Source organism: Cetorhinus maximus, chromosome 20 (assembly GCF_964194155.1).
Source record: "Cetorhinus maximus chromosome 20, sCetMax3.hap1.1, whole genome shotgun sequence".
NCBI lineage: Eukaryota > Metazoa > Chordata > Chondrichthyes > Lamniformes > Cetorhinidae > Cetorhinus > Cetorhinus maximus.
The window spans coordinates 26,990,511-27,014,952 of record NC_135898.1 but is presented as its reverse complement, the minus strand read 5'-3'; the positions used below and the strand labels follow the sequence as shown (position 1 = coordinate 27,014,952).

Genomic DNA, 24,442 nt, shown 5'->3' with positions numbered 1-24,442 from the left:
GGGCCAGGGGGATAGAATGAGGGAGTGGGACTGACTAGATTGCTCTACAGACAGCCAGCTTGGACTCAATGGGCTGATTGGCCTCCTGGTGTAATGACTCTATACCATGTCCACTTCTGGTCTGACCCAACATGAGCACTTATACTTTCTGATCAGAGACAAGTGAAACATTCAAGCACCAGAGGCTGTGTAGGAAGAGCCACAAGGTTAATTCGCACAATTGGAGAAATGAAGATGGATTGGAGAAACCTGTGATTTTCAGCCTGAAAAGACAGTGTCAGGTCAGGAGACTGGAACAAGTAAGAAAAGAGAGTAAGACAAGTAAAAGGCAAACCTGATATCAAAAGGTCACTACATGGAATGGACTCCTCAGAAGAATAATGGAGGCATCTTTTAAAAATAATGAGGCCTTAGAGTATATTGAGGATAAAAGATGATTGGCTAAACGCCTTCCTCCAACATAATTTTTTTGTCATCCTGTGAAACCGAGAACATGTTTTGATTAGGAAACTTCCAATATCACATTGCAACTTAAAGATGATATGTTTCACAAGTTCAGCAAACAACAGCTTTCTCCTATTTATCCGAACTCAACACCAAAGGGTTACAACCCGAGAAGAAAGTGATTGAATTGGAATGCCAATGCTCAAGGCTTTCACAGTGAGCTGAGCGCTGCCAACTTTCAAAGAGACAGGAGGGCTGATAAATACACCATACAACAGAGGGCAGCCACACACACCACAATTATCTCCACAAGACTCTGAATTAGCTGATCTGAGTCAGGGAGTGACCTTAGCAAGATTGAGGGGGAAACCATGCAGGGCTCATGTTCCAAATCACTCACACAACCACTGCTGCTGAGAACGTGGTTATACAATCATCTGGCAAGTTGAGGACCAAGTCCAATTGTGGTGTCCCTTGATAGAATGCTCTGCTCATTCACTCCTGGACCGATGCATCAAGCACGCAAGAGCTAGATTACTGGAGAATTGTACCTGAACAACACTTAGTGGCTCCTTCCTAATGTCTGCACTGGAGAAGGTAATTGGCTAGTGTTTCTGCTGATTAACAAACATTCACAGCCTCAAAAGTTAAAGGAACACTTTTTAATTTTTCTGCAACATCCAAGTAAATGATCCCTTGATTCCAGCACCCAGCTGTTATCCAACAAATTCCAGCCAGTGTCCTGTGCATTTAAAATAACGCAGGAATACACAAGTCTGTCACGCACAGCCCAGTGCAGCCTTTAAATCAGGAAGTGGGGCAGTCAGATGACTTATATAAAAGTGCGAGGTTTGGCATGCGCCTGTTCACACCCCACTACCAGGCGAATGCTCTATTGAAATTTCTCTTCATGCCTCTGCCGTTCTGACCCCTGTTGAATCCTCCTCCTCTGTTGAAGGAATGCTTCCTGAACTTGGACCCTCCATCTCGTCTATCCTCCTCCAGCTCTGGTAACTTAGTTGCGACAGTGAGCTGCCAGCGACGACTGTCCTGCCAGCTTGCCTGTGAAAGACACCACAACCCTGTTAATATACAGCAAGTTCACTCAGAATATGAAGGATACCCTGCTTGGGACAGCGGTCAGGAATACTGGGAAACCCCAACTCATACCAGATACCATGAAAACCCAACGCACACTGGATACTTGGACTATCTTCAATGGGAGAGTTACAGTACTAGAGGGATTGGCTTCAATGAGAGAGTTAAGGTATGAGAGAAATGAGTTTTGACCGGCTGAATGGCCTTATCCTGTTATGTTGTAAGACACATTGGTTTTCACAATAAATAGTCTTTGATTAAATGATAACTGTGCCAGCAAAAAGCTGACATGTTGTCAAGAATTAACAGGTGAACATACCTTCAAGACTTCCAGAGAATCTTCGGGAATATCGAAACACACACCCTGAACAAGGAGATACATAAGGAGTTAGTCCATTCCAGCACACTGAGGAAGTGGGGCACTTATGCAAGATCACAATTTAGGTTTGGCTTCTTCTGCCAGGAATGCCCCATTCCAAAAAAATCTCAGATCCCAGTAAGTTTTTCCATTGAACTTGCACCTGAAATTAATATTACACTATTTTGTTTTTTAATGGTTGAGTTTTATTTGAAAGGTTGAACATACAACACAAATGCCCACAGGGAAAGAAAACCACCCAAATCACAGCACTGGTAATACAAGGGCAGAAAGGGCAAATACCACTGGGATCTGATTGATAAATCTTTGAGATACACTGACAGGAAGCTCTGTGTGCAGTTGCCATCCTAGAAAGGTCCCGTTTGAGCCCTGGTGTGGGAAACATGCTAAAATCATCAGCAATAAGCAGTCATCTGGGCAGTGTACTGGGCCCATGTCCGAGATCCACCTTAAAGAGTGCTCCACCACAACATGGCCAAGACACCATTTTTTATTTGCCAACCACAATACCAACTCCTAGCTTTCCCCTTTCCTCAAGAAATATGCAGAATGTCAGATTCTGCTTGACACCACAAACACAGCATTGTGTAACCATCCTGTGCACTGCCTACAAGTATCTGACATTTGCAGACTGTGAAAGTGAGCACCATGGAACTGCACAAAGTGTAAACCCCTGTTCTTGTTAACACCCCCCACCATTAAACCTATGTGTTCTCATTTAGGAATTATCCACCAATGCCATACTCGAAACAAACCTTTCCAAACCTCCAAGCCCCCGAAATTAAAACAGGACAGATTGCTTAGGTACTAGAAATGAGAGCTGAACTGAGCTGCTTGGTCATTCTTCCAGGGATCATAGACTGCATACAGCTCCGGCTTATAGCTACAGACTTGTCTGATTTGAAGGCTTTAAATGCTGCAGCACATTACCTGCACATTTCCAACGTACCATTTTACCCTTTAGGAATCTCATCCTCTTCACTTTGCTTTCCACTGTCTCGCCCAGCTGTTCCTTCAGCCCTCGCCATGCATAGCCGATATTGTGCATCTCGGTTGAACAAGCCAACACCATTGTTGTATACCCCTGAGACAGAATGTGTGTGTTAATCTCCAAGTTAATTAAGGCAAACAAACAGATCCACACATATCTAATAAGAGCAATCAATCATTTTTGGTTAGAACATGTTAGATCTGAAAGAAATAGCTTTGGCATGCTCATGAACTGCACAGGAAATTTTATTCAAGATAGTTCCTCATTTTGGATTTGCAAAAGGCCTTTGATAAGGTCTCATGACTAAGGTCAGAGCACATGGAATCACGGGGCAGGTAGCAGAATGGATAGCAAACTGGCTAAAACTAATCCAGAAACTGGGGTTAAAGGGTGGGAAGTGGTGTTTTACAAGGATTGGTACTGAGACCACTGTTGTTCATCATTTACAAAAATGATTTGGACTCAGGAATCAGAAGTGTGGACGAGACCAACATTGGGTTAGGGTACAGTTAATATTGAAGAAAACCATGACAAAATACAAGACATGAACAAACTTGCAGAATGGATACGAAATGGCAAATTAATTTTAATATAGGTTAAGTATGAGGTGGTATCAATAGGAGGAATAAGGAGCCATATACAATTTGCTAGGGGGTTGGAATCTAAAAATAGGGAAGCCCTATTACAACTGTACAGGGTATTGGTGAGGCCGCACCTGGAATACTGTGTACAGTATTGATCCCCGTATTTAAGAAAGGCTAGACTGGGATCACAGGCTGTTCAAAAGAGATTTACTGGGCTGATTCTGGGATGAAGAGATTGACTTATCAAGAACAGCTAAACAGGTTAGGCCTTTATTCATTAGAGTTTAGAAGAATGAGGGGTGATCTTATTGAAACATACAAGATTCTGAGGGGGCTTGACAGGGTCAATGTTGAGAAGATGTTTCCACTAGTGGGGGAATCTCGAACTAGGAGACATAATTACAGAATAAGGGGGCACTCATTTAAAACTGAACTGCGAAGGAATTTCTTCTCTCAGAGGGTAGTGAATGTCTCGAATTCTCCATCCCAGAGAGCTGTGGAGGCTAGATCACTGAAAGTATTTAAAGAGGAGGAAGGTAGGTTTTTGAAATTTCAAGGATTTGAGGGCTATGAGGAGCTGGCACGAAAAAGGAGTGGGACAGATCAGCCATGATCTTACTGAGTGGTGAGGCAGGCTTGAGGGGCCAAATGACCCACTCCTGCTCCTATTTCTTATGTTCTTATGGTGACTAAATGTCTAAGTGGGGTATAGAAGCAGAGGGATCTGATAACACAGTCAGTAATGATGCAAGTTACTAAGGCCAGAAAAAATAAAAAACATGGTGTTGGGGTTCATTTCCAGAGGGACAGAAATTAAAAGCAAAATACTGCAGATGCTGGAGATCTGAAATAAAAACCAAATGCTGAAAAACTCAGCAGGACTGACAGCATCTGTGCAGAGAGAAACAGAATTAACGTTTTGAGTCCAATATGACTTCTTCAGAACTGAACTTGAAACATTAACTCTGTTAGGGTGGTTAGAATGTGGAACTCACTACTACAAGGAATAGTTGAGGAGAATCACATTGATGTATTTAAGGATAAGCACATGAGGGAGAAAAGAAAGATATGCTGATAGGGCAAGATGAAATAAGATGGCAGGAGGGTTGACATTGAGAACAAACAGCAGCATGGATCAGCTGGGCCAGGTGTTGTATAATTTTCTGTTTCAAAGTCCATGTGTGAACCTCCCAATACTGCAAGTAGCCTTAATGAGCCAGGGTCAGCCAGAGGTGGTCCTCCTACCTCTGCAGGGTCATAGCTAGAGTGGTACGGTTTGCAATTGATACAGGGCAATGGCGAGAGAGAAGGGATTAGTTTACAGGAGAGCAGTGGGATTGATATGTTTGAAGGGGGGGGGAGGGGGGGCAGGCGGCAATGGGATTGGTTTGGGACTGATACAGGGAGCAGTGGGATTGGTTTGGGACTGATACAGGGAGCAGTGGTATTGGTTTGGGACTGATACAGGGAGCAGTGGGATTGGTTTGGGACTGATACAGGGAGCAGTGGTATTGGTTTGGGACTGATACAGGGAGCAGTGGGATTGGTTTGGGACTGATACAGGGAGCAGTGGGATTGGTTTGGGACTGATACAGAGAGGAGTGGGATTGGTTTGGGACTGATACAGGGAGCAGTGGGATTGGTTTGGGACTGATACAGGGAGCAGAGGGATTGGTTTGGGACTGATACAGGGAGCAGTGGGATTGGTTTGGGACTGATACAGGGAGCAGTGGGATTGGTTTGGGACTAATACAGGGAGCAGTGGGATTGGTTTGGGACTGATACAGGGAGCAGTGGGATTGGTTTGGGACTGATACAGGGCTATGTGGAGACAGCAGTGCAGTGCAATTGGTTTTAGATCACTGTGGCAAAAGGCTGGCACAGATATAATGGGATGAATGGTTCAGTGGGTGTGCTGTAAACTCTATGGCAGTGTCTCTCTGTTGCAGCATGCCTGGCAGGTGGTGGTGGCAGGCTGGAGTCCACACCTGTCCAGCAGGGTCTCTGGCAGTACAAGCTTTAAAGTGCAGGTTGTCAATAGGTTACAGAGTCTGTAATATCCTGCGAGATTGTGCACGTGAAGGACAGGGCAAGAGACTGGATCTTGATTACCACCAGGATACAGTTCCCCAGTGCTGGCAGCTCTCCAGTACCCTGAAAACTGCCCATTCATTTGTGTGGCCCTGTTCAGTGAGGATTGAGACTCTTCACCAGTGGACAGATCAAAATTGAGATATATATTTTGGTGAGGGACAGGAGTTGAAATCTGGTTCATATTCTTCTTTCCCAGTCTTGTGGTGGGGTGGAGGTAATGATCAGACACTTTCAGTGCAGGCTGCTATATCCGATGTAATACTGCATCACTAATGAAACTGCTCCCCATGCCCTGAAGGGGCTCTGTGCCACAATAAGGAATGAGCTTCATTCGGGTGCAGCCATGCTTACCGCATCTGAGTTAAGGAGGGAGCGCTGTTCAATGCTCTTTGCCCCCGAGATAAGTGCCAATGCAGCAGCTAAAGCCTCCAGTGCTCCTCGCTGCTCAATCAGGTTTTCTGCAGCTGGACGGAATCGTTCGATTGCTGCTGCCGGAATGGAATCCAAAGATCTTTTAAACACAAATGCAAAAGTGATTAGCTGGTGAAATTGACTGATTCTCCCACCAGCTTTATCACTCATTTACTTGTCAATATTTCTCATACTAACCTAATCTCTACCCCACCCAATCTCCACTCCCCCACCACCCACTTAAAACCCAACTCCCTAAAAATGTGAATTATTTTTTGTTCATTTATTCTTTGACATTTGGGCATTGCTGGCTAGACAGCATTTATTGTCCATCCCCAACTGCCCTTGAGAAGGTGGTGGTGAGCTACTTTCTTGAACCGCTGCAGTCCATGTGGTGTAGGTACAGGTGGTTAGGGAGGGAGTTCCAGGACTTTGACCCAGCGACAGTGAAGGAAGAGTGATATATTTCCAAGTCAGGATGGTGAGTGGCTTGGAGGGGAACTTCCAGGTGGTGGTATTCCCATGTCTCTGCTGCCCTTGTCCTTCTAAGGGGTCGTGGGTTTAGAAGGTGCTGTTGAAGGAGCCTTGTGGAGAGTATTACATCACACCCCTGACTTGTGCCTTGTTGATGGAGGAGAGGCTTTGGGGAGTCAGGAGGTAAGTTACTCTCCACAGAATTCCCAGCCTCTGACCTGATCTTGCAGCCACAGTACCATAGAAAAGTTATGGCACAGAAAGAGGCCAGTTCAGTTTAGTTTCTGGTCAATGGTAACCCCCCCCTCACCCCCAGGATGGTGATAGTGGGGGATTCAGTGACGGTAATGCCATTGAATGTCAAAGGGTGATGGTTAGATTCTCTCTTGTTGGAGATGGTCATTTCCTGGAACTTGTGTGGCACAAGTGTTACCTGCCACTTATCAGCCCAAGCCTGAAGACTGTCCAGCACTTGCTGCAAATTGACATGTTTCAGTGTCTGAGGAGTCATGAAAGATGAGCACTGTGCAATCATCAGCGAACATCCCCACTGCTGACCTTATGACAGAGGGAAAGTATTTTGGTGTGGCTCAATGGGAAACTATGATCACTTGGTATACCAAGTGTAGTGTACCTTTAAGAATAATACTTGTTAGGAGAGATCACATGGTCTGTAGTAACCAATAGGAGAGTAGCACGGGCTACCACAGCAGACAGTGCAGAGATGGAGTTGGAGTTGAAAGCACACATGTAGGTGCTGCTGAGTATATTGTAAATAAACTTAAAGTTTCCACCCAAGAAGTGTCTGTGGATCAACCCTATCATTGATAGTACAACGCAGCCACCCTACAACACTAAGCATGAACAGTCAACACCTACTGGTTATTCAGCTTGGCTACCAACCCGGATTCTGTCAAGCAGGGAAAGCCATCACAGATCACGGATTCTGAAAACCTACTTAAACTATAAGTGCCTAGCTGTAGCCTTGCCTTGCACTAATCACATTTTAAGCAACACTTTGGTTACCCTCCTTGCCAGGCTACAAACCTCTTTCCACCCTTACGACTGCCATGTTCAGCCTCCCAGCATTAGGACCCATTTATCCTCATCAGATCCCATTGATTCCCTCATTTCAAATACTGAACTCAAATCCTTGCCCAACTCAAGCTCTGGCCCCCTTTGGAACCCCTCCCTCTGACTGCCCATGTTGAGCTTCAGATCATTACAAAGGCAGGCATTGGCAGCCAGGATTCAGGAGCCCTGCAGGTATTAAGCTGAAATCCCATGTTACCGGATGGCATCCTTGTAGGAAGCTTCGACAATGTCAGTGGCCGTCGGAACTCCAACATGTTTGAATGTCAAACCCTTCAAGGACAAAGCACAAAATGGAATTATGTAAAAAAGCAACAAATCTCAAATGCTACAGTTTCCCTTCTTAATTAGATTAGTTTTTGCAAGAAATTTTTATCCACCTTGCTTACTTCAGAGAAGGGAAATGAAGTCAATCTCGTTTGCTGCGAATATTGAAAAATATCACAGCAGAAATTATGCCGGTAAAGGGGAAGTAGCGAAACTGTGGATTAGACACTTGCCTCTCAACTCTGACATCCAGGCTCAACTCCAGGCCAGCTCCATCAGGGAGGAATTCAATCTGCTGCCCATGACCCTGCACTGAACAAGTGGGTCATCTCAATCCAGCTCTTGGATGTCTGTAGTACAGAACTGCCTTGATTCACACACCAAAGCTGCAATCTGATTCAGAGAGGAAACAGGATGGCTGGTGATGGAAAGCAGGCAGAGTACAGGAAGACAGACTCTGTATCCAAGTTCTGCTGCATCTGATCCCACAGTTCACAACAATGAAATATCAACTTGCAGCTTGAAGGTCGCTCACCAAGACTCATGAACAACTCTACATATGTATAAATAGTGGGGGCAGATGTTTAGGGAAAACATCATATATCAGGTAACAAACATAATATTCAACTAAAAACAACAATGCTGAAGCATTACTTCACTATGACAAAAAAGGTCTTTGGTAAACTCACTATGCCAACCAGTCAGTAGCTGAGCTGTATAATCAGGAACGTGCCATGTCTAATGCCCCTCAGTCAGTGCAGATGTAACTGGACACGCTCAGGGCAGAGGTGTCACATTTACCCAATGCTCCAGGGTTACCCAGTCATCCTTCCTGGAAAGTGCAACCTGGGCATTAGATGAGAATGGGAGTAGGGAGGTTGGTATTGGCATTTGGGTGAGGCAATGAAGGAGAAGTAGCAGGCAGGGCACTGAACCTGAGTGATAAACACCTGAGAGGAAAGAGCGATGTTCAATTACTAAACTTGAGTGGGGGAGCATTCAGCAAGCATCTGGCTTTAATCAGGAACAGAAAAGGCTGGAACATTCACAAAATCAGACAAGTTCTCATGGTTGAAATCAATATTATTGTTTCTGTTCGCTGCTGGTTAAGGACAACTTCACATTCGCTGGGACAAAGCTTTCATTATCATCACTTATCTAAAGCACACTGTACAACACACTTCACATTAAAATGTACTTACAGCTTGCTGTTCCACAAATCTCAGATGGTCCTCCTCCTTACGCTGATAAAAACAGATGCAGACCCCTGTGCGCCCAGCTCTACCTGTACGACCAGACCGATGAATATAGGAATCCACATCCTAAATCAGAGATTGATCAAATTAGAACGAAGAAAAACTTCTTCCAAGAACTTAATTATAGCAAATCACATCAACCAACAAAATGTTTAACAATTCATTTGGGGGAATATAGAATGGGTGGGGTGCCTAAGCAACCCTCTCACCATTCAACTCACTACAAAGTCTGGAGCTTGTCACAAAAGATCTCGAACATTAAGCTCCAAGTTTAGGTCAATTACCACAAATACTTGAGTAATGGTCGATCTCATGTATAAGTTGACCATCGACTTAGGCCAAAAAATCCAAACTCTTTCTACTTACCACCCACTCGCCACTGAAGTCAAAATCGCCCTGGTGCAAATCTACTCACATCATTAAAGGAAGCTGCCCCCCAACTGTGGTCGACAGGGCCCTGAACTGTATCCGATCCGTTTCCCACTCTTCTGCTCTCACTCCTTTCCTTCCCTCTCAAGAGTTCCTCTTGTCCTCACTTTCCACCCCACCAGCCCCCAAACTCAAAGTTTCACCCTTGGCCATTTCTGCCAACTCCTGCATGATGCCACCGCCAATCATTTTCCCCTCACTGCCCCCCCCACCCTCGGTCAGCATTCCAAAGGGAATGTTCCCTCTGTGACACCCTGGTCCATTCCTCCATCAACCCCAAATCCTCACACCCTTCCCATACAATCGCAGGTGGTGTAACGCATGCTCCTTTAACTCACCAGGCCCCAAACACTCCTTCCAGGTGAAGCAATTCACTTGCACTTCTTTCAATTTGGTCTACTGTATTCGCTGCTCACAATGCAGTCTCTTCTACATTGGGGAGACTAAACAAAGCAAAACCGCTTTGACGAACATCTTCGCTCTGTGCGCAAGCATGACCCAGACCTTCCTAGCGCGTGCCATTTCAACACACCACCCTGCTCTCACACCCACATGTCTGTCATTGCCTGCTGCAATGTTCCAGTGAAGCCCAATGCAAACTGGAGGAACAGCACCTCATCTTCCCATCAGGCACTTTACAGCCTTCTGGACTTATAGCGGGGAGGCAGTGGCGTAGTGGTATTTTCACCAGACTAATAATCTAGGGGCTCAGGGTAACGCTGTGAGGACCTAGGTTCGAATCCCATCATAGTGGAATTTGGATTCAATAAAAACATCTGGAATTACAAGTCTAATGATGTCCATAGAACCATTGTTGATTGTTGTAAAAACCCATCTGGTTCACTAATGTCCTTTAGGGAAGGAAACCTGTCATCCTTACCTGGTTTGGCCTACATGTGACTCCAGACCCATAGCAATGTGGTTGACTCTTAAATGTCCACATTTGCCATCATTAAATGCCATCACATTTCTACCTCTCTGCAGTTCTGAAGAGTCATATTGGACCAAAACGTTAACTTGGTTTCTCTCTCCACAGATGCTACCAGACCTGATTTCCAGCATTTTGTGTTTTTAATTCAGATTTCCAGCATCCACAATATTTTGTTTTTTATCAAACTTAAAATTGTTGAGATTGCAGAGCAGACAAATAATTGTGCAGCAGCGAGAGAATTCAAGATATCGGAGAAGAACGTTAAAGATTGACAGAAGCTCTCTACACAGTTTAGGCAGATGCCTAAGATTAAATGTGTAAACAGCGGAAAGCCTAGCATGTGGCTGCACTTGGAAATTATATTGCATAGTACATCAATGAAAATCGCTAAAGTGGACACTCAGTTTCTTGCAGAGCTATCCAAATCTTCACTCTGAAACAAGAAAATTAGCCATTGCAAGACAGCCCTGGGTGGTGCACCAAGTTTATGGAAGAAAAACGATTTGGTACAGCAACAGAAGGCCAAGATTTAACAGCATCTCCCAGCAGAATTTGATGATAGGCTTATTGCATTTCATTGGTTTGTAATCAAACATCGACAAAAGAATGGGTACAGATGGGCCTGTATTGGGAACATGGATGAGACGCCCATGAATTTTAACATGACAGCCAGTCAAATGGTTAGCAAAGTTGGAGGGAAAACAGTGTTAGTGAAGACAACTGGCCATGAAAAGGGTAGATTCACCGTTGTGCTGCTGTGTATGTCCGACGGGACAATGCTTAAGCCACTGGTGATATTCAAGCGAAAAACCCTCCCAAAACAGTAATTCCCAAATTGTCCACGTTCGCGATAAAGGATTCATGGATGAAGATGGCTTGAAATATGGCTGAGGAAAGTTTGAACCAGGAGGAAGTCTTCTCACATGGGACATGTTTAGTTCACTCCTTGTCAATGATGCTGTTGAAATCAGATTGCAAAACGGTGATATTGCAGTGATTCCCAGGGGTCTAACTAGCCTTGCTCAACCACTGGATGCCTCTCTAAACAAGCCCTTCAAGGATTGCGTGAGAAAAAAGTGGAATGGCTGGTGATCAGGTGAGAGAAGACATTCACCAAGGAAGGTAGCACACGGACTCCAATGTGGCAACCCTCTAAATGGTTGTTTAGGCCTGGGGTGAAATCAGAATGGAGATTGTCGACAATTCATTCAAGAAACATGGGATATCCAATGCACTTGATGGCACAGATGATGATTACTTGGGGAATGACATGGCCGAAGACCATGTAATTGTTGATGAAGATGATGTCGATGATCCACATGATGCTGCCATTCAAAAAGCAGACTGGGACATGTTATTAGATTCTGAAGACAAGGAGGAGGGTGATTTTTATAGATTTTAATATATACTCAGTACATGCTCGGCTGATTAGTATTCTTTTCTGTGCTGTGAAAAAGCTGATTGAAATTGTATAAATTTGCATGTATGGCTTTGTTTTTGATGAATTTGATAAATTTAATGTATATAAATTAACACCTGTCACTATGGAAGTTATTATTTTATAAATAAAAATTCAATAATATAAATACTTCTTGACTCCTATTGAGGACCGGGTTGGTGGGGACACTCTCCAACTTGGCAACTCTGCGATAGCGAGACAACGGGAGAGGGTAGATTTCAACCCCTTGAAAATATTTCTCACATAAAAGTCAACCCCCTACTTTTTGACTAAAAATTTAGTCTCAGAAGTTCGATTTTTACACAATGCTCAGACAAACTAATACCGTTTAAAGAATGCTTGTAGAAATCAGTAGGAGAATTCACAAACCAATTTAGAAGTGAGTGGTCCACAGGCTTTGGGTCAAATTTCTGGAGCTCTCTCCCTAACAGCACTGTGGGTGTACCTACACCACAGGGACTACAGCAGTTCAAGAAGGCAGCTCACCACCAACCTCTCAACATTAATTAGGGATGGGCAATAAACGCTGGCCTAGCCAGCGATGCCCACATCCCGTTAATTAAAAAAAAATTCCACCCGACTAACTTACCTTTGGTGGGCAGCCCTGTATTACCAGGTCTACTTCTGGAATGTCCAAGCCACGGGCAGCCACATTGGTGGCAACCAGCACCTCGAAGGAGCCATCCCGGAATCCCTTCAGCGTGATCTCTCTCTGTTTCTGTGGAATGTCCCCGTGTAAGCACTGAGCATCCTGCAGAAAGTACCACAAACTTAGTTAAGTGAAATGAAGGTGTGGAGTAACCCAACAAAATGTTATTTCAATGATTTGGATGCGGGGATTAAACGTAATATTTCTAAGTTTGCAGACGACACAAAACTAGGTGGAAGTGTGAGTTGTGAGGAGGGCGCAAAGATGCTTCAAGGGGATTAGGAGAGGCTAGGTGAGTGGGCAAAAATTTGGCAGATGGAATACAATGTGGAGAAATATCAGGTTGGAAAAACAGAAATAGAGTATTTCTTAAATGTGAGAGGCTGGAAAGTATTGAACTTCAAAGGGACTTGGGTATCTTGCTCATGAGTCACTGAAAGCTAACATTCAGGTACAGCTGGCAATTAGGAAGGCAAATGGTATGTTGACCTTTATTACAAGAGGATTTGAGTATAGGAGTAAAGAGGTCTTACTACAATTATATAGAGCCTTGGTGAGGCCGTACCTGGAGTATGGTGTACAGTTTTGGTCTCCTTACCTAAGACAAGATATACTTGCCATAGAGGGAGTGCAACAAAGGTGTACTAAGCTAATTCCTGTGATGGAGGGATTGTCCTATAAGGAACGATTAAATAGCCTTGGCCTTTATTCTCTGGGGTTTAGAAGAATGAGAGGTGATCTCATTCAAATATACAAAATTCTGACAACACTCGACAAGGGTCGACATAGGAAGGACGTTTCTCCTGGCTGGGGGGTTCTAGAACCAAAGACACAGTCTCAGAATAAGGGGCAGGCCATTCAGGATTGAGATGAGGAGGATTTTTTTCACTCAGAGGGTGGTGAATCTTTGGAGTTCTCTGCCCCAGGGGGACATGCAGGCTGATGTTGAGAGTGTTCAAGGCTAAGATTGATAGATTTCTACATATTAAAAATATCAAGGAATACGGGGATAGTGCAGGAAAATAGTGTTGAAGTAGATCAGCCATGATCTCATGAATGGCTCCTATTTCTTACGTTCTTAAAAGCAGTGTTATCACAGGAACCCTGGGAGAAAGTTGATTACATGGTTAACTGTGTGAACACCCAGCAATGGTGGGTACAGATCTGTCACTGTATTATACTGGGGTACAGTACCAGTAAGAACAGATCTATTGCTATATAACATGGTATAAGATTGGGAGAGAGTTCAGTCAAGCTCAGAAAGGATGCAGTACCTGTTTTATTGAGGTGTTCATCACCAACTCATTTACTTCCTTCTTTGTTTCACAGAAGATGATAGTTCGCCCATGACTGCCGCTGTATACCTGGATGACATCACCGATGACTGCTGCTCGCTGTGTCCAATGGCATTCTATGGCCAAATGCTGGCAGAAAGAGAAAATAAAATGAGTTTAAGGACTTTGGCTACGGGTTCTACTCCTCAATTCAGACCTGAATCCAAGAATGTGAACAGATATTGAAGCCAGTGACCAAAGACCTAATTCAGTAAATGCAACAACTGACCAACCCTGGTATGGTGTGTAGGGTTTTCAGTAAAACTAATTACAAGCCTTTGCAAGTTTCATACTGTGTATTAGAGCAAAACAGCAAGTGTGTCCAAACAATGTGGGAAGTGTCTGCAAAAGGCAGGCTGAGCTGTGACACCATGGTTAAAAATAGGGATCAAAAAACAAATGTACTGCATAACACTGAAGCACAATGGTCTTGCGTATGCTCACTAGAGTGACCTGGTACAAATCAGCTAAACAACACTTGGACAGCACTGTTGTAAACACTGTCAGTCTAAGGAATGGGTATTTTCATGCAGCACCAGAGAGAGCAGAGGGGAAAGGGCTAAAGTCTGATCATATTTTTTCCTTTGGTGGCACTTTATTACATGATACTTAACGTTCCACTTACAACTAATTTCCACCAATTGCTTTTCATTCGATAAATCAAGCATATAGATCTTCAGTCAATGCAACAACTGCCCAACCCTGGAAAACTGGACCGGGCTTATCCGAATCCCCAAATTCCTGGTCAACCTTTCTCCTGCAGTTTTAAATTTGCCGATCCTAATCCCAGACCCTCCAATTGCACTAACCATAGTAAATGCTGGCCAGGGTTTTTCTAGTAATCCTGTGCCCTTCAGTATTCCCTTCCCTGGGCAATACCCACTCAATGTGGCAGGAACACAAATCTAAAAAAGGCTTCAGCACACAACAATCATCCAGAGGCAACAAACTGAAACCCAGTTGTTTAATACTCTCCTTCAGGTTGATGCTTTTGAGTGATATTAGGCAGAGTAATGGGTTTGGCTCCTCAGTGTCAGCATTAAATACACCTGGGCCAGGTATAACAATTTCTGAACTGCGTTCAGAATTTTCTAGATCAGTATGTTTCCAGCCTAACAGGAAGCTAGTTATTGATGGATCTGGTTCTGGGGAACGAAGTGGATCAAGAGGGGAACATTTAGGCAACAGTAATCGTAGTTTAAGGTTTAAGTTGCCGGTGGAAAAGGACAATGACCAATCCAGAGTAAAAATGAATGATGGAGCAGACTCAAGGGGCCAAATGGTCTACTTCTCCTATTTTGTATGTTCGTATGGAGGGGATGCTGATTAAGCTGGCTGCTTTGCCCTGGATGGTGGCACACTTCTAGAGTCTTGTTGGAGTCGTACTGTTCCAGGTAAGTGAAACTCCTGAGTTATGCCTTGTAGATGGTGGACAGGCTTTGGGAATCAGGTCCGAGTTACTCACCCAGACTCCCATAAAGGCTCTGCGCGTAGCAATCCAGTCAGCCCCACTCCCCAGTTCGATCCCTGTAGCCCTGCAGGTTTATTTCCTTCAAGTGCCAATCCAATTTCCTTTTGAAATCATTGATTGTTTCTGCTTCCACTATCCCCGTGGACAGCGAGTTCCAGGTCATTACCACTCGATGAGTAAAAAGGTTCTTCCTCACATTCCCCTGCATCTCTTGCCCAAAACTTTAAATCTGTGTTTCCACCATTAAATCTCCCTTTCATCTCCTTTGCTCCAAGGAGAACGACCCCATCTGCCACTTACCTGCCCATTCTGCTAGCCTATATCATGGTGCAGCCAATTCTTATCATCCTCACTATTTGCCACTTCTCCAAGTTTGGTATAATCAGCAAATTTTGAAATTCTACTCTGTATTCCAAGATCCAAATCATTTATTGCAAAAAAAAAAGTTATCCTTGGGGAAGACTATCCCCCCCAGTCTGAAAAATAATCATTCAGCACATTTCGATGTTCTCTGTCCTAAAGCCAACTTTTTATCCAATTGGACACTGACCCTCCTATTCCAGGAGCCTCAATTTTGTTAACCAGCCTTTTATGTGGCACTTTATCAAAGGTTTTCTTAAAATCCTTATAGACAACATCCACCATATACCTTTCATCAGCCTTCCCTGTTACCTCATCAAAAATTCAACATTAGCATAGTCTGAAGCATAATCTACCTTTTACAAATCCATACTGGCTCTCCTTAATTACATCAAACCTCTCTAAGTGCCGATTAATTCTTTTCCCCCAATTCTTGTTTCTAAAACCTTGTATGGTATTTATATGGCTGGTCCTTTCCAATCCATGGTAACCCGCAGGATGTTGATGGTGGGGAATTCAGTGATGGTAATGCTACTGAATGTCAAGGAGGAGGATTGGATTCCCGTTGGCTCCAGTTTTGCTCTGGCTCCTTGATGCCACACTCGCTAAATGCTATCTCGATGTCAAGGGCATTCACTCTCACCTCACCTCTTGAATTCATGTTTGAACAAGGCTGTAATGAGGTCAGGAGCTGAGTGGCCCTGGCAGAAACCAAACTGAGCGTCAGTGAGCAGGTTACTGCTGTGCAAGTGCTGCTTGATAACACTGTTGATGACACTTTCCATCACTTTACTAATTATATCATTTTGCTGATGATCAAGGCTGGGCTGATGGAGCAGTAATTGGCTGGATAGGATTTGCCCTGCTTTTTGTGGATAGGACATATCTGGGCAATTTTCCACATAATAGCTGTACTGGAACCATTTGGCTACAGGTGTGGTTAGTTCTGGAGCACAAGTTTCCAGTATTATTGCCTATCTATATTAATGCCCTAGAGCTCGGTGTATAGGGACGATTTCAAAGTTTGCATTTGAGGCAATACTTGAGTATTGTGAACTGTGAAGAGGATAGTGTTAAACTTGAAGAGGACATTGACAGGCTGGTGGAATGGGCATATGTGTGGCAGATGAGATTTAATGCAGAGAAGTGTGAAGTGATACATTTTGGTAGGAAGAATAACAAAAGGCAATATAAAAGATACAATTCCAAAGAAGGTGCAGGAAGAGAGAGACCTGGGGGTACATGTGCATAAATTAATGAAGGTGGTGCAGCAGGTTGAGGAAGTGATTGCCATTCCCCCACCCTCTCCCCACATCCCTGCATATTCCTCCTTTTCTGATATTTAGAAAATTTAGAAAAATTTAGGGCAAAGGAGGCCACTTCACCCATCATGTTCACGCCAGCAGAAAAATGAGCCACCCAGCCTAATCCCATTTTCAAGCACTTGGCCCGTAGCCCTTGGTTACAGGACTTCAGGTGCATATCCAGTCACCTTTTAAACGAGTTGAGGGCTTCTGAGGAAGCATTTTCCTATGAAGCATTTTAGCTACATTGTCATGTTCAACTATAATCTTCTAAATCCCTTAAAGGTCCCAACAGAGGTGAAAAAACTATTTCATTGCAACACCTGTCTAAAATCTGTGTTCTTTTTTTTTCATTCATTCATGAGATGTGGGTGTGGCTGGCTAGGCCAGCATTTATTGCCCATCCCTAAGTGCCCTTGTTCAGAGGGCATTTAAGAGTCAACCACATTGCTGTGGGTCTGGAATCACATGTAGGCCAGACCATGTAAGGACGGCAGATTTCCTTCCCTAAAGGGCATTAGTGAACCAGATGGGTTTTTACAACAATCGACAATGGTTTCATGGTCATCATTAGACTTAATTCCAGATTTTTATTGAATTTAAATTCCACCATCTGCTGTGGTGGGATTTGAACCCGTATCCCCAGTGCATTACCCTGGGTCTCTGGGTTACTAGTCTAGCGACAATACTACTACGCCATCACCTCCCCATCTTAAAGATTTTTTAGCATTTAGTTTTCTTCAGTTGTTGCCTTATTATACCCATCCCTACTCTTTCACTCAATAATTAGCTTTATACTTAGAAAAACACTCATCTTAAATACTTTTCTTACAATGCTTCTAGTTCAGCCATTTAGGTTTACTTTTGCAACCTTTTTAACAAAGAGACCCAGACATAGATTTGAATGCTGCCGAAAAGCATTCCCCAGTTGATTATTCCAAATCTATCGACATCAGTGAACTGAGTTTCAGTTGAAACTCATTTCCCCCATGTTCAAACTTACCTCAACAGTTGTAGCTGCCCTCTGAGTCCGTTTTCCGATGAGATCAACCTGTTTGTGCTGTACTTTCATGTACTTCTTTGCAACTTGGTAAACCCAGGGAGGGCAGGTTGCAGAGAAGAGGAGTGTTTGAGGATTGTCTTTGGAATCTTATTGCGAGGGAAAAACAGAAATTACATTTCATCAACAAGAAGCACTTTTCATCAAAATCAATGAAAATCACAAGTGAGAAGCATCATTGAGTTATAGAAGGATCACAAGCAGCAGGGTTCACACCTGATGCCCGACCCATTAATGAACCTCCTGTGTCATATGCCAAGTTAGATGTAGGATCATCAGGCAGGATGCAAGAATCAACAAAAATGATGGCACAAGGATTTCAAAAGCTTATCTAATGAACTGATGGTCAAGTTAACACAAGGTCTTATAGGAGAGGCGTGTGCATAAAACAACAAAAGACCCTGACGAGCAGCACATTTCCCCATCTTACATAAGAATATAAGCAATAGGAACAGGAGTAGGCCATTCAGCCCTTCAAGCCCGAGCCGCCATTCTATTAGATCATGGCTGATCATCTACTTCGACACCATTTTCCTGCACCGTCCCCATATCCCTTGATGTTTTCAATACGTAGAAATCCATCAATCTCAGCCTTGAATATACTCAACAATTGAGCTTCCACAGCCCTCTGCGTCAGAGAATTCCAAAGATTCACCACCCTGTGTGTGAAGAAATTCCTCCTCATCTCAGTCCTAAATGGCCTGCCCCTTATTCTGAGACTGTGTCCCTTGGTTCTAGACCTTACCACCCACCCCCCACAAAGCCAGGAGAAACGTCCTTCCTACATCTACCCTGTCGAGCGTTGTCAGAATTTTGTATGTTTGAATGCGATCACCTCTCATTCTTCTAAACTCGAGAATAAAGGCCCAGGCTATTTAATCCTTCCTCAGAGGACAATCCCTCCATCCCAGGAATTAACTTAGTGAACATTCGTTGCACTCCCTCTGTGGCAAGTATATCTTTCTTTAGGTAAGGAGACCAAAGTTGTACACAATATTCCAGGTGCAGTCTCACCAAGGCTGTATATAATTGCAGTAAGACATCTTTATTCTTATAGAAACTAGGAGCAGGAGTAGGCCATTCAGCCCTTTGAGCCTGCTTCGCCATTCATTATGATGGCTGATCATCCAACTCAATAGCCTGCTCCCACTTTCTCCCCACACCCTTTGATCCCTTTTGCCCCAAGAGCTATATCTAACTCCTTCTTGAAAACATACAATGTTTTGGTCTCAACTACTTTCTGTGGTAACCAATTCCACAGGCTCACCACTCTCTGGGTGAAGAAATTTCTCCTCATCTCAGTCCTAAATGGTCTACCCCATATCCTCAGACTGTGACCCCTGGTTCTGGATTCCCCCACCATTGGGAACATCGTTCCTGCATTTACCCTGTCTAGTCCTGTTAGAATTTTAAAGGTTTCTATGAGATCCCCCCTCATTCTTCTGAACTCCAGCAAATATAATCCTAATCGACTCAATCTCTCCTCATATGTCAGTCCCACCACCCCATTCAATTGCTCCAGTCTTTTTAGAGACCGCAATTAATATTGACTTAAGTCTTCTAGGATTTCTCCCATATTGTAAACTTCATTGAAGGCGAGTCACTTTGTCTATTCCAAAGTCTTCTAAACTTTTAATTTGTTCAATTATTATTTCATCTGGGCCTTTGGCTTTATTGTTTTTCATCTTATTTATTGCTGTTCTTACTTCATCTTTCATGATCTTTGGGCCATCTATATTTTTCTTAATTGTTAGCTGGCTGTTGTCCTCAAATAAGTCTTGTAACTATTCAGTTCATCTTGCAAGCACTTGGGGAAATTATCATGGAAAGGGACCATGTTTCCCTTTTATATATCCGCCAGATGTACACCCAACTTTTCCTGTGATTTCCCTCATGTCTTTATGCACTGTTCCCAAGTCTGTGCTTTTACCGTTTTCTATTCCTTCACATTTTTTGTTCATCTGCTTTCCCTCCTCTTCAACACATTGTTTAAGCTTTTTATTCAATTCCTGGTATTTCTGATCATCTATTTGCTTTAGCTTCTTTCTTATCCTCCATCAGGTCCAATATTTCATGTCATCCATTTTTGTTTCTTTCTCTTTTAATTGGGAGTGGTGATTTTTAATGATTCTAAAGCTGATGTTTTGAATCTCATCCATGCCATTTTCTACTTATTGTCTTGAGTGAACCAAAGCTCTTCTGGTCAGCCTCCCCTCTTCTGGTCAGCCTCCCACCTTGGTTCCTCCATAAACTTCATCTTATCCAAAATTCTGTCGTCTGTATCCCACCAAGTCTCTCTCTACCACCATAATCTCTTCCACCCCGACAACTTTCCAAAATCTCTGCACTCCTCCAATTCTTTCACATCCCCAATTTCTTTGTTCCAGCTATCTGGGATTCCCTCCCTAAACCTGTCCTCTGACAGACCCATCCTAATATTTCTTTAAGCAGCTCAGTACCAAACTTTCTCAGTTAATCACTCCTATGAAGTGCCTTGGACAGTTTGAAAATATTAAAGATGCTATCTGAATGCAATTTATTGGTCTACACTGTTCCAGAGCAGGTTGGCAGCACAAAACTCTGTCCCAACAAGGTGCTATGGTACAGGCTCAGATTGTTTCAGAAGTAAACTCTAACAACCAAATAACAGAAGCTAAAAACAGAGAGGAAAGAAAAAGAACGACCCACCTTTTTTGTATGCAACTTTCAGAATATCCTCCACCTGCTCGGCAAAGCCCATGTCCAGCATCTGATCCACTTCATCCAGGACCACGTGCTTCAGTTTAGACAGGTCAATTTTCATGTTCTGGAGATGGTCCCTGATCCTCCCGGGTGTCCCCACCAGAATATCGATGCCATTACGAATGCTGTCCACTAAAAGACAATTCAACTGTAACTCCCTCTGTGCATCCCATCTGAACGAAGCACATTTCTCATATAACCAGGTTTAGTCATGAAACAATGCCCATTACTTCACCAGGAATCAAACAATTAACTACCTTAAAAGGACTTTCTAACAGCACTGTGGATGTACCTACACCAGATGAGCTGCAGTGGTTCAAGAAAGTGGCCCTCTATCACCTTCTCAAGGGCAACTAGAGATGAGCAACAAATGCTGGCCTTGCCAGCGACACTCATCACATGAAAGAATGAAAAAAAGAAACAAGTTGGCACACAACAAAATGGCCGTTTACTGCCAGTACTGAGTTGAATTCGAGCCCTGGCCGATGACACAGTATTCCCTGTCAATTTGTTCTAAGGAATCAATGTCGGCACTAGAATAGGTGCACCTTCCCAGAGCACCAGTTTGGGGATAATCTTGGCAGTCTCCTGGCTGAGGGGCAATGGTACCTTTTCCCTAAATTAAGTCTCCCACCTGGCCATACCTTGTCCCATGAAGACCACTGTGGTGCTGGTTTGACTCTGATCACTAAACAACAACTTAATTTCTCTCCTTACTCCTCGGGCATATTACTCTCCTTTTGAGCATCTCACTCTGTTCTATCCCTCTTGCCGCTCATTCAGAATTCCCAGTTTCTACGACCCTTCCAAGTACAATAAAAATTTTACCAATGAGCTATCTTCATTGTTTTCCTCCCTCATCCTCTGGAATGTATAACACATCTCGATGATTCCAATCTACAGCTCAACTCATCATGTTCTCTCTTCTGAGTTCACTGCCCTCTGATCCTCACTTAATCTTACCCTCCATGTAAATTCCCCAACTCCTATTTAGGGCCACCAACTTGACCTTGTCATTTCACACGCCCTCACTATTCTTATTGTATACATGTAAGGCAATCACTGATCAATTTCATGTATTACTCTCTGCCCACAACCCCAATTTCTCCTGTATCTGACCTTGAAAAAAATTCTCCCCAAATTGAAATGGGGCTAAGACCTCACTCTGGCTGTGACCTTCGAACAATTAGAATTAACCTGGCAGTATCGAAGAAATCTGCACCTCGTTATCTCTGAAGGGGTGCTAACAAGCCCTGACGGCTGCAGAGACCAAATTCAAAGGGAATCAAACAAAGGTCATTTACATTTCATAAAGCAAACCTAGCCAATCAGAGTCTGACAGTCTGCTAGGACAAAGAGCCCTGCAACCTTCCTTTCAAGTTCTTAATGGTTATAGCGTTAACAATCTCAGGAACCCACAGAAAGGGATATACACCCTTTGTCAAAACCCAAGTGGAGAGGTGAGAGTCATGTGACATGGCCCCCTTTGCTGGCAAAACCAGTTACACTGTCTTGCTGTATTGCAAATCAGTCTGCCATCTTCCATCTATTGAGCAGCAGCACAGAAAAAGGGCTCTGTCCAGGTTTGAATGCCTGGCCCCCATCTACACTGTTTCTACTTTGTACCATCACCTACAAGACTGATTCATCTCGTCATGGAAGAGTGAAATATCCAGCATCAGTTTTCAACCTACAGAACTCTGTGAAGGAATATAACATTGGACATTTGATTCTTGACTCACGTGAAACAATAATTGTTTGCTCTGTGGTCTATGCCCTGTGAATCTTTTTTTTCTATCCTTCCATTATGCTATGAATACACTGGGGACTACATAGCGACCACGTTTCGAGTATGTGCGAGTAAACTAACCCTCCGAGTTTACCCGATCGCAAGTTTGCTGTGGATCACACCAAAATAGAGGGGTTGGGAAATACGCCACCACTTATAAAGTGTGAAGTAAATCAAAATACCTTTCTGTTTACGGACAGGTGGTGAGAGAAGAAATCAGGGCTCTTTAAATCAAATAACCACACTGTCCATAACACAAAATTCATTTACAACTGCACTTTCAAAACCCCACTACTTAGCCTTTGGCCCTCCTTGAATAACATTATTTATCGAATTGCGACTATAATTTTAAAAATTATTTATTCATGGGATGCAGGGGTCACTGGCTAGGCCATCATTCATTGCCCATCCCTAATTGCCCTTGAGAAGGTGGTGGTGAGCTGTCTTCTTGAACTGCCGCAGTCCATGTGGTGTAGGTACACCCACAGTGCTGTTAGGGAGGGATTTCCAGGATTTTGACCCAGCAACTGTGAAGGAACGGAGATATAGTTACAAGTCAGGGCCGTGTGTGACTTGGAGGGGAACTTTCAGGTGGTAGTGTTTCCATGTGTCTGCTGTCCTTGTTCTTCTAGATGGTAGAGGTCACAAGTTTGGAATTTGATTGAGTTCAACATAGTGTTTGAAATGAGACACAAAAACTACTAGGAGTCTGAATTTAAGTAATTTGATAAGGGAACATAAGGGAATGACAGACATGTTCAATAATTAAGTAAGTGTCAGTATTCACAATAAAGGATGAAGACAACATGCCAGAGATCCCAAAGAAACATATATTGAATCAGGGAAAAGGATTAACCACTAGGTTTAACATTACCAAAATAACGGGAATGAAGAAATTAATAGCACTAAAGAGTGACAAATCCCCAGGGCCAGATAGGTCCATCCCAGGATTTTAAGGAAGCAGATGAGAACATTGCAGGTGTCTAAAGTTCCCTCCATTCAAGAAATGTTCCTTTAGATTGGAAGACTGAGCCCATCACTCTTGTATTTAAGAAAGATGAGAGAGGTGTAAAGAATGTATCTTTTTATTTCTGTTGGACTGTGGATTAAAATTACAATGGCTGCAGTTTGAAAGACATGTATATACAATATTGCTGTCCTGGAACAGAGTGTACCATGAAAGACAGGATGGTGCCGAGGAGGAGTCCGGTCTAATGGGGAACTGCCTGGCAACAACATTTTTAATTGGCTCCTGACCAGGTGACTAGGTTTGAGAGAGAGCAGTGCAGCAGAAAAGCTCCTAGCCTGAAAAGAGAAAAGACCTCGAACCTCTTTCTCCTGTGTATAAGACCCCAGTAGTTCTACAATAATAGCTAGCTGTTTTTTACCCCTTTTCCTCCAATCTCTATAACCTTTCTCTCTGAAAAACCCCTGTCAAGAGGAAAAGGGGAAAATCACCATTCGAGACATTGAAAGCAATTGCTCAACCAGTGAACTAAATACTGAAAGTGCTGGAAGAGCACCTCGTGTCATAAACAAAGGACTGAAAGGAATTTGGAAGACATCGATCAAAATCAACCCATCGACTCCTGCACTCTGGAATTGATGCTATTGAACTGTTTTATCCCACCCTTAAAATCCATGTTTTCGTGTGTCTTGTATGTGTGTGTATGGGGATTTAAAGAGGGGTAGAGTTTAAGTTATAGAGTTAGAAATTAGCAGTTCATATTTTTTTTCTTTTGCCACTGGCTAAAGACAATTTGTTTAATAAACAGTTATTTACTTATTAAGTTTACAAACCTGCTGCTCGTATTGTTAACCTAA

The 24,442-nt window shown here is 43.3% G+C and overlaps 1 protein-coding gene across 1 annotated transcript in view; it reads right to left on the bottom strand.

Annotated features, from left to right (window-relative positions):
* Positions 1 to 1,091: 1,091 nt before the first annotated feature.
* The window catches only part of ddx21 (DEAD (Asp-Glu-Ala-Asp) box helicase 21), a 42,608-nt gene continuing 19,257 nt past the window's right edge, over positions 1,092 to 24,442 (bottom strand). Inside the window, exons 6-15 of the mRNA XM_078565810.1 lie at positions 20,776 to 20,961; positions 18,031 to 18,176; positions 13,833 to 13,982; positions 12,499 to 12,660; positions 9,037 to 9,156; positions 7,767 to 7,840; positions 5,942 to 6,101; positions 2,871 to 3,005; positions 1,862 to 1,906; positions 1,092 to 1,506 (exon numbers count right to left, since the gene is read on the bottom strand). Coding sequence (XP_078421936.1) covers positions 1,321 to 1,506; positions 1,862 to 1,906; positions 2,871 to 3,005; positions 5,942 to 6,101; positions 7,767 to 7,840; positions 9,037 to 9,156; positions 12,499 to 12,660; positions 13,833 to 13,982; positions 18,031 to 18,176; positions 20,776 to 20,961 — 1,364 coding nt within the window. The 3' untranslated portion in view covers positions 1,092 to 1,320. The remainder of the gene's footprint in view (positions 1,507 to 1,861; positions 1,907 to 2,870; positions 3,006 to 5,941; positions 6,102 to 7,766; positions 7,841 to 9,036; positions 9,157 to 12,498; positions 12,661 to 13,832; positions 13,983 to 18,030; positions 18,177 to 20,775; positions 20,962 to 24,442) is intronic.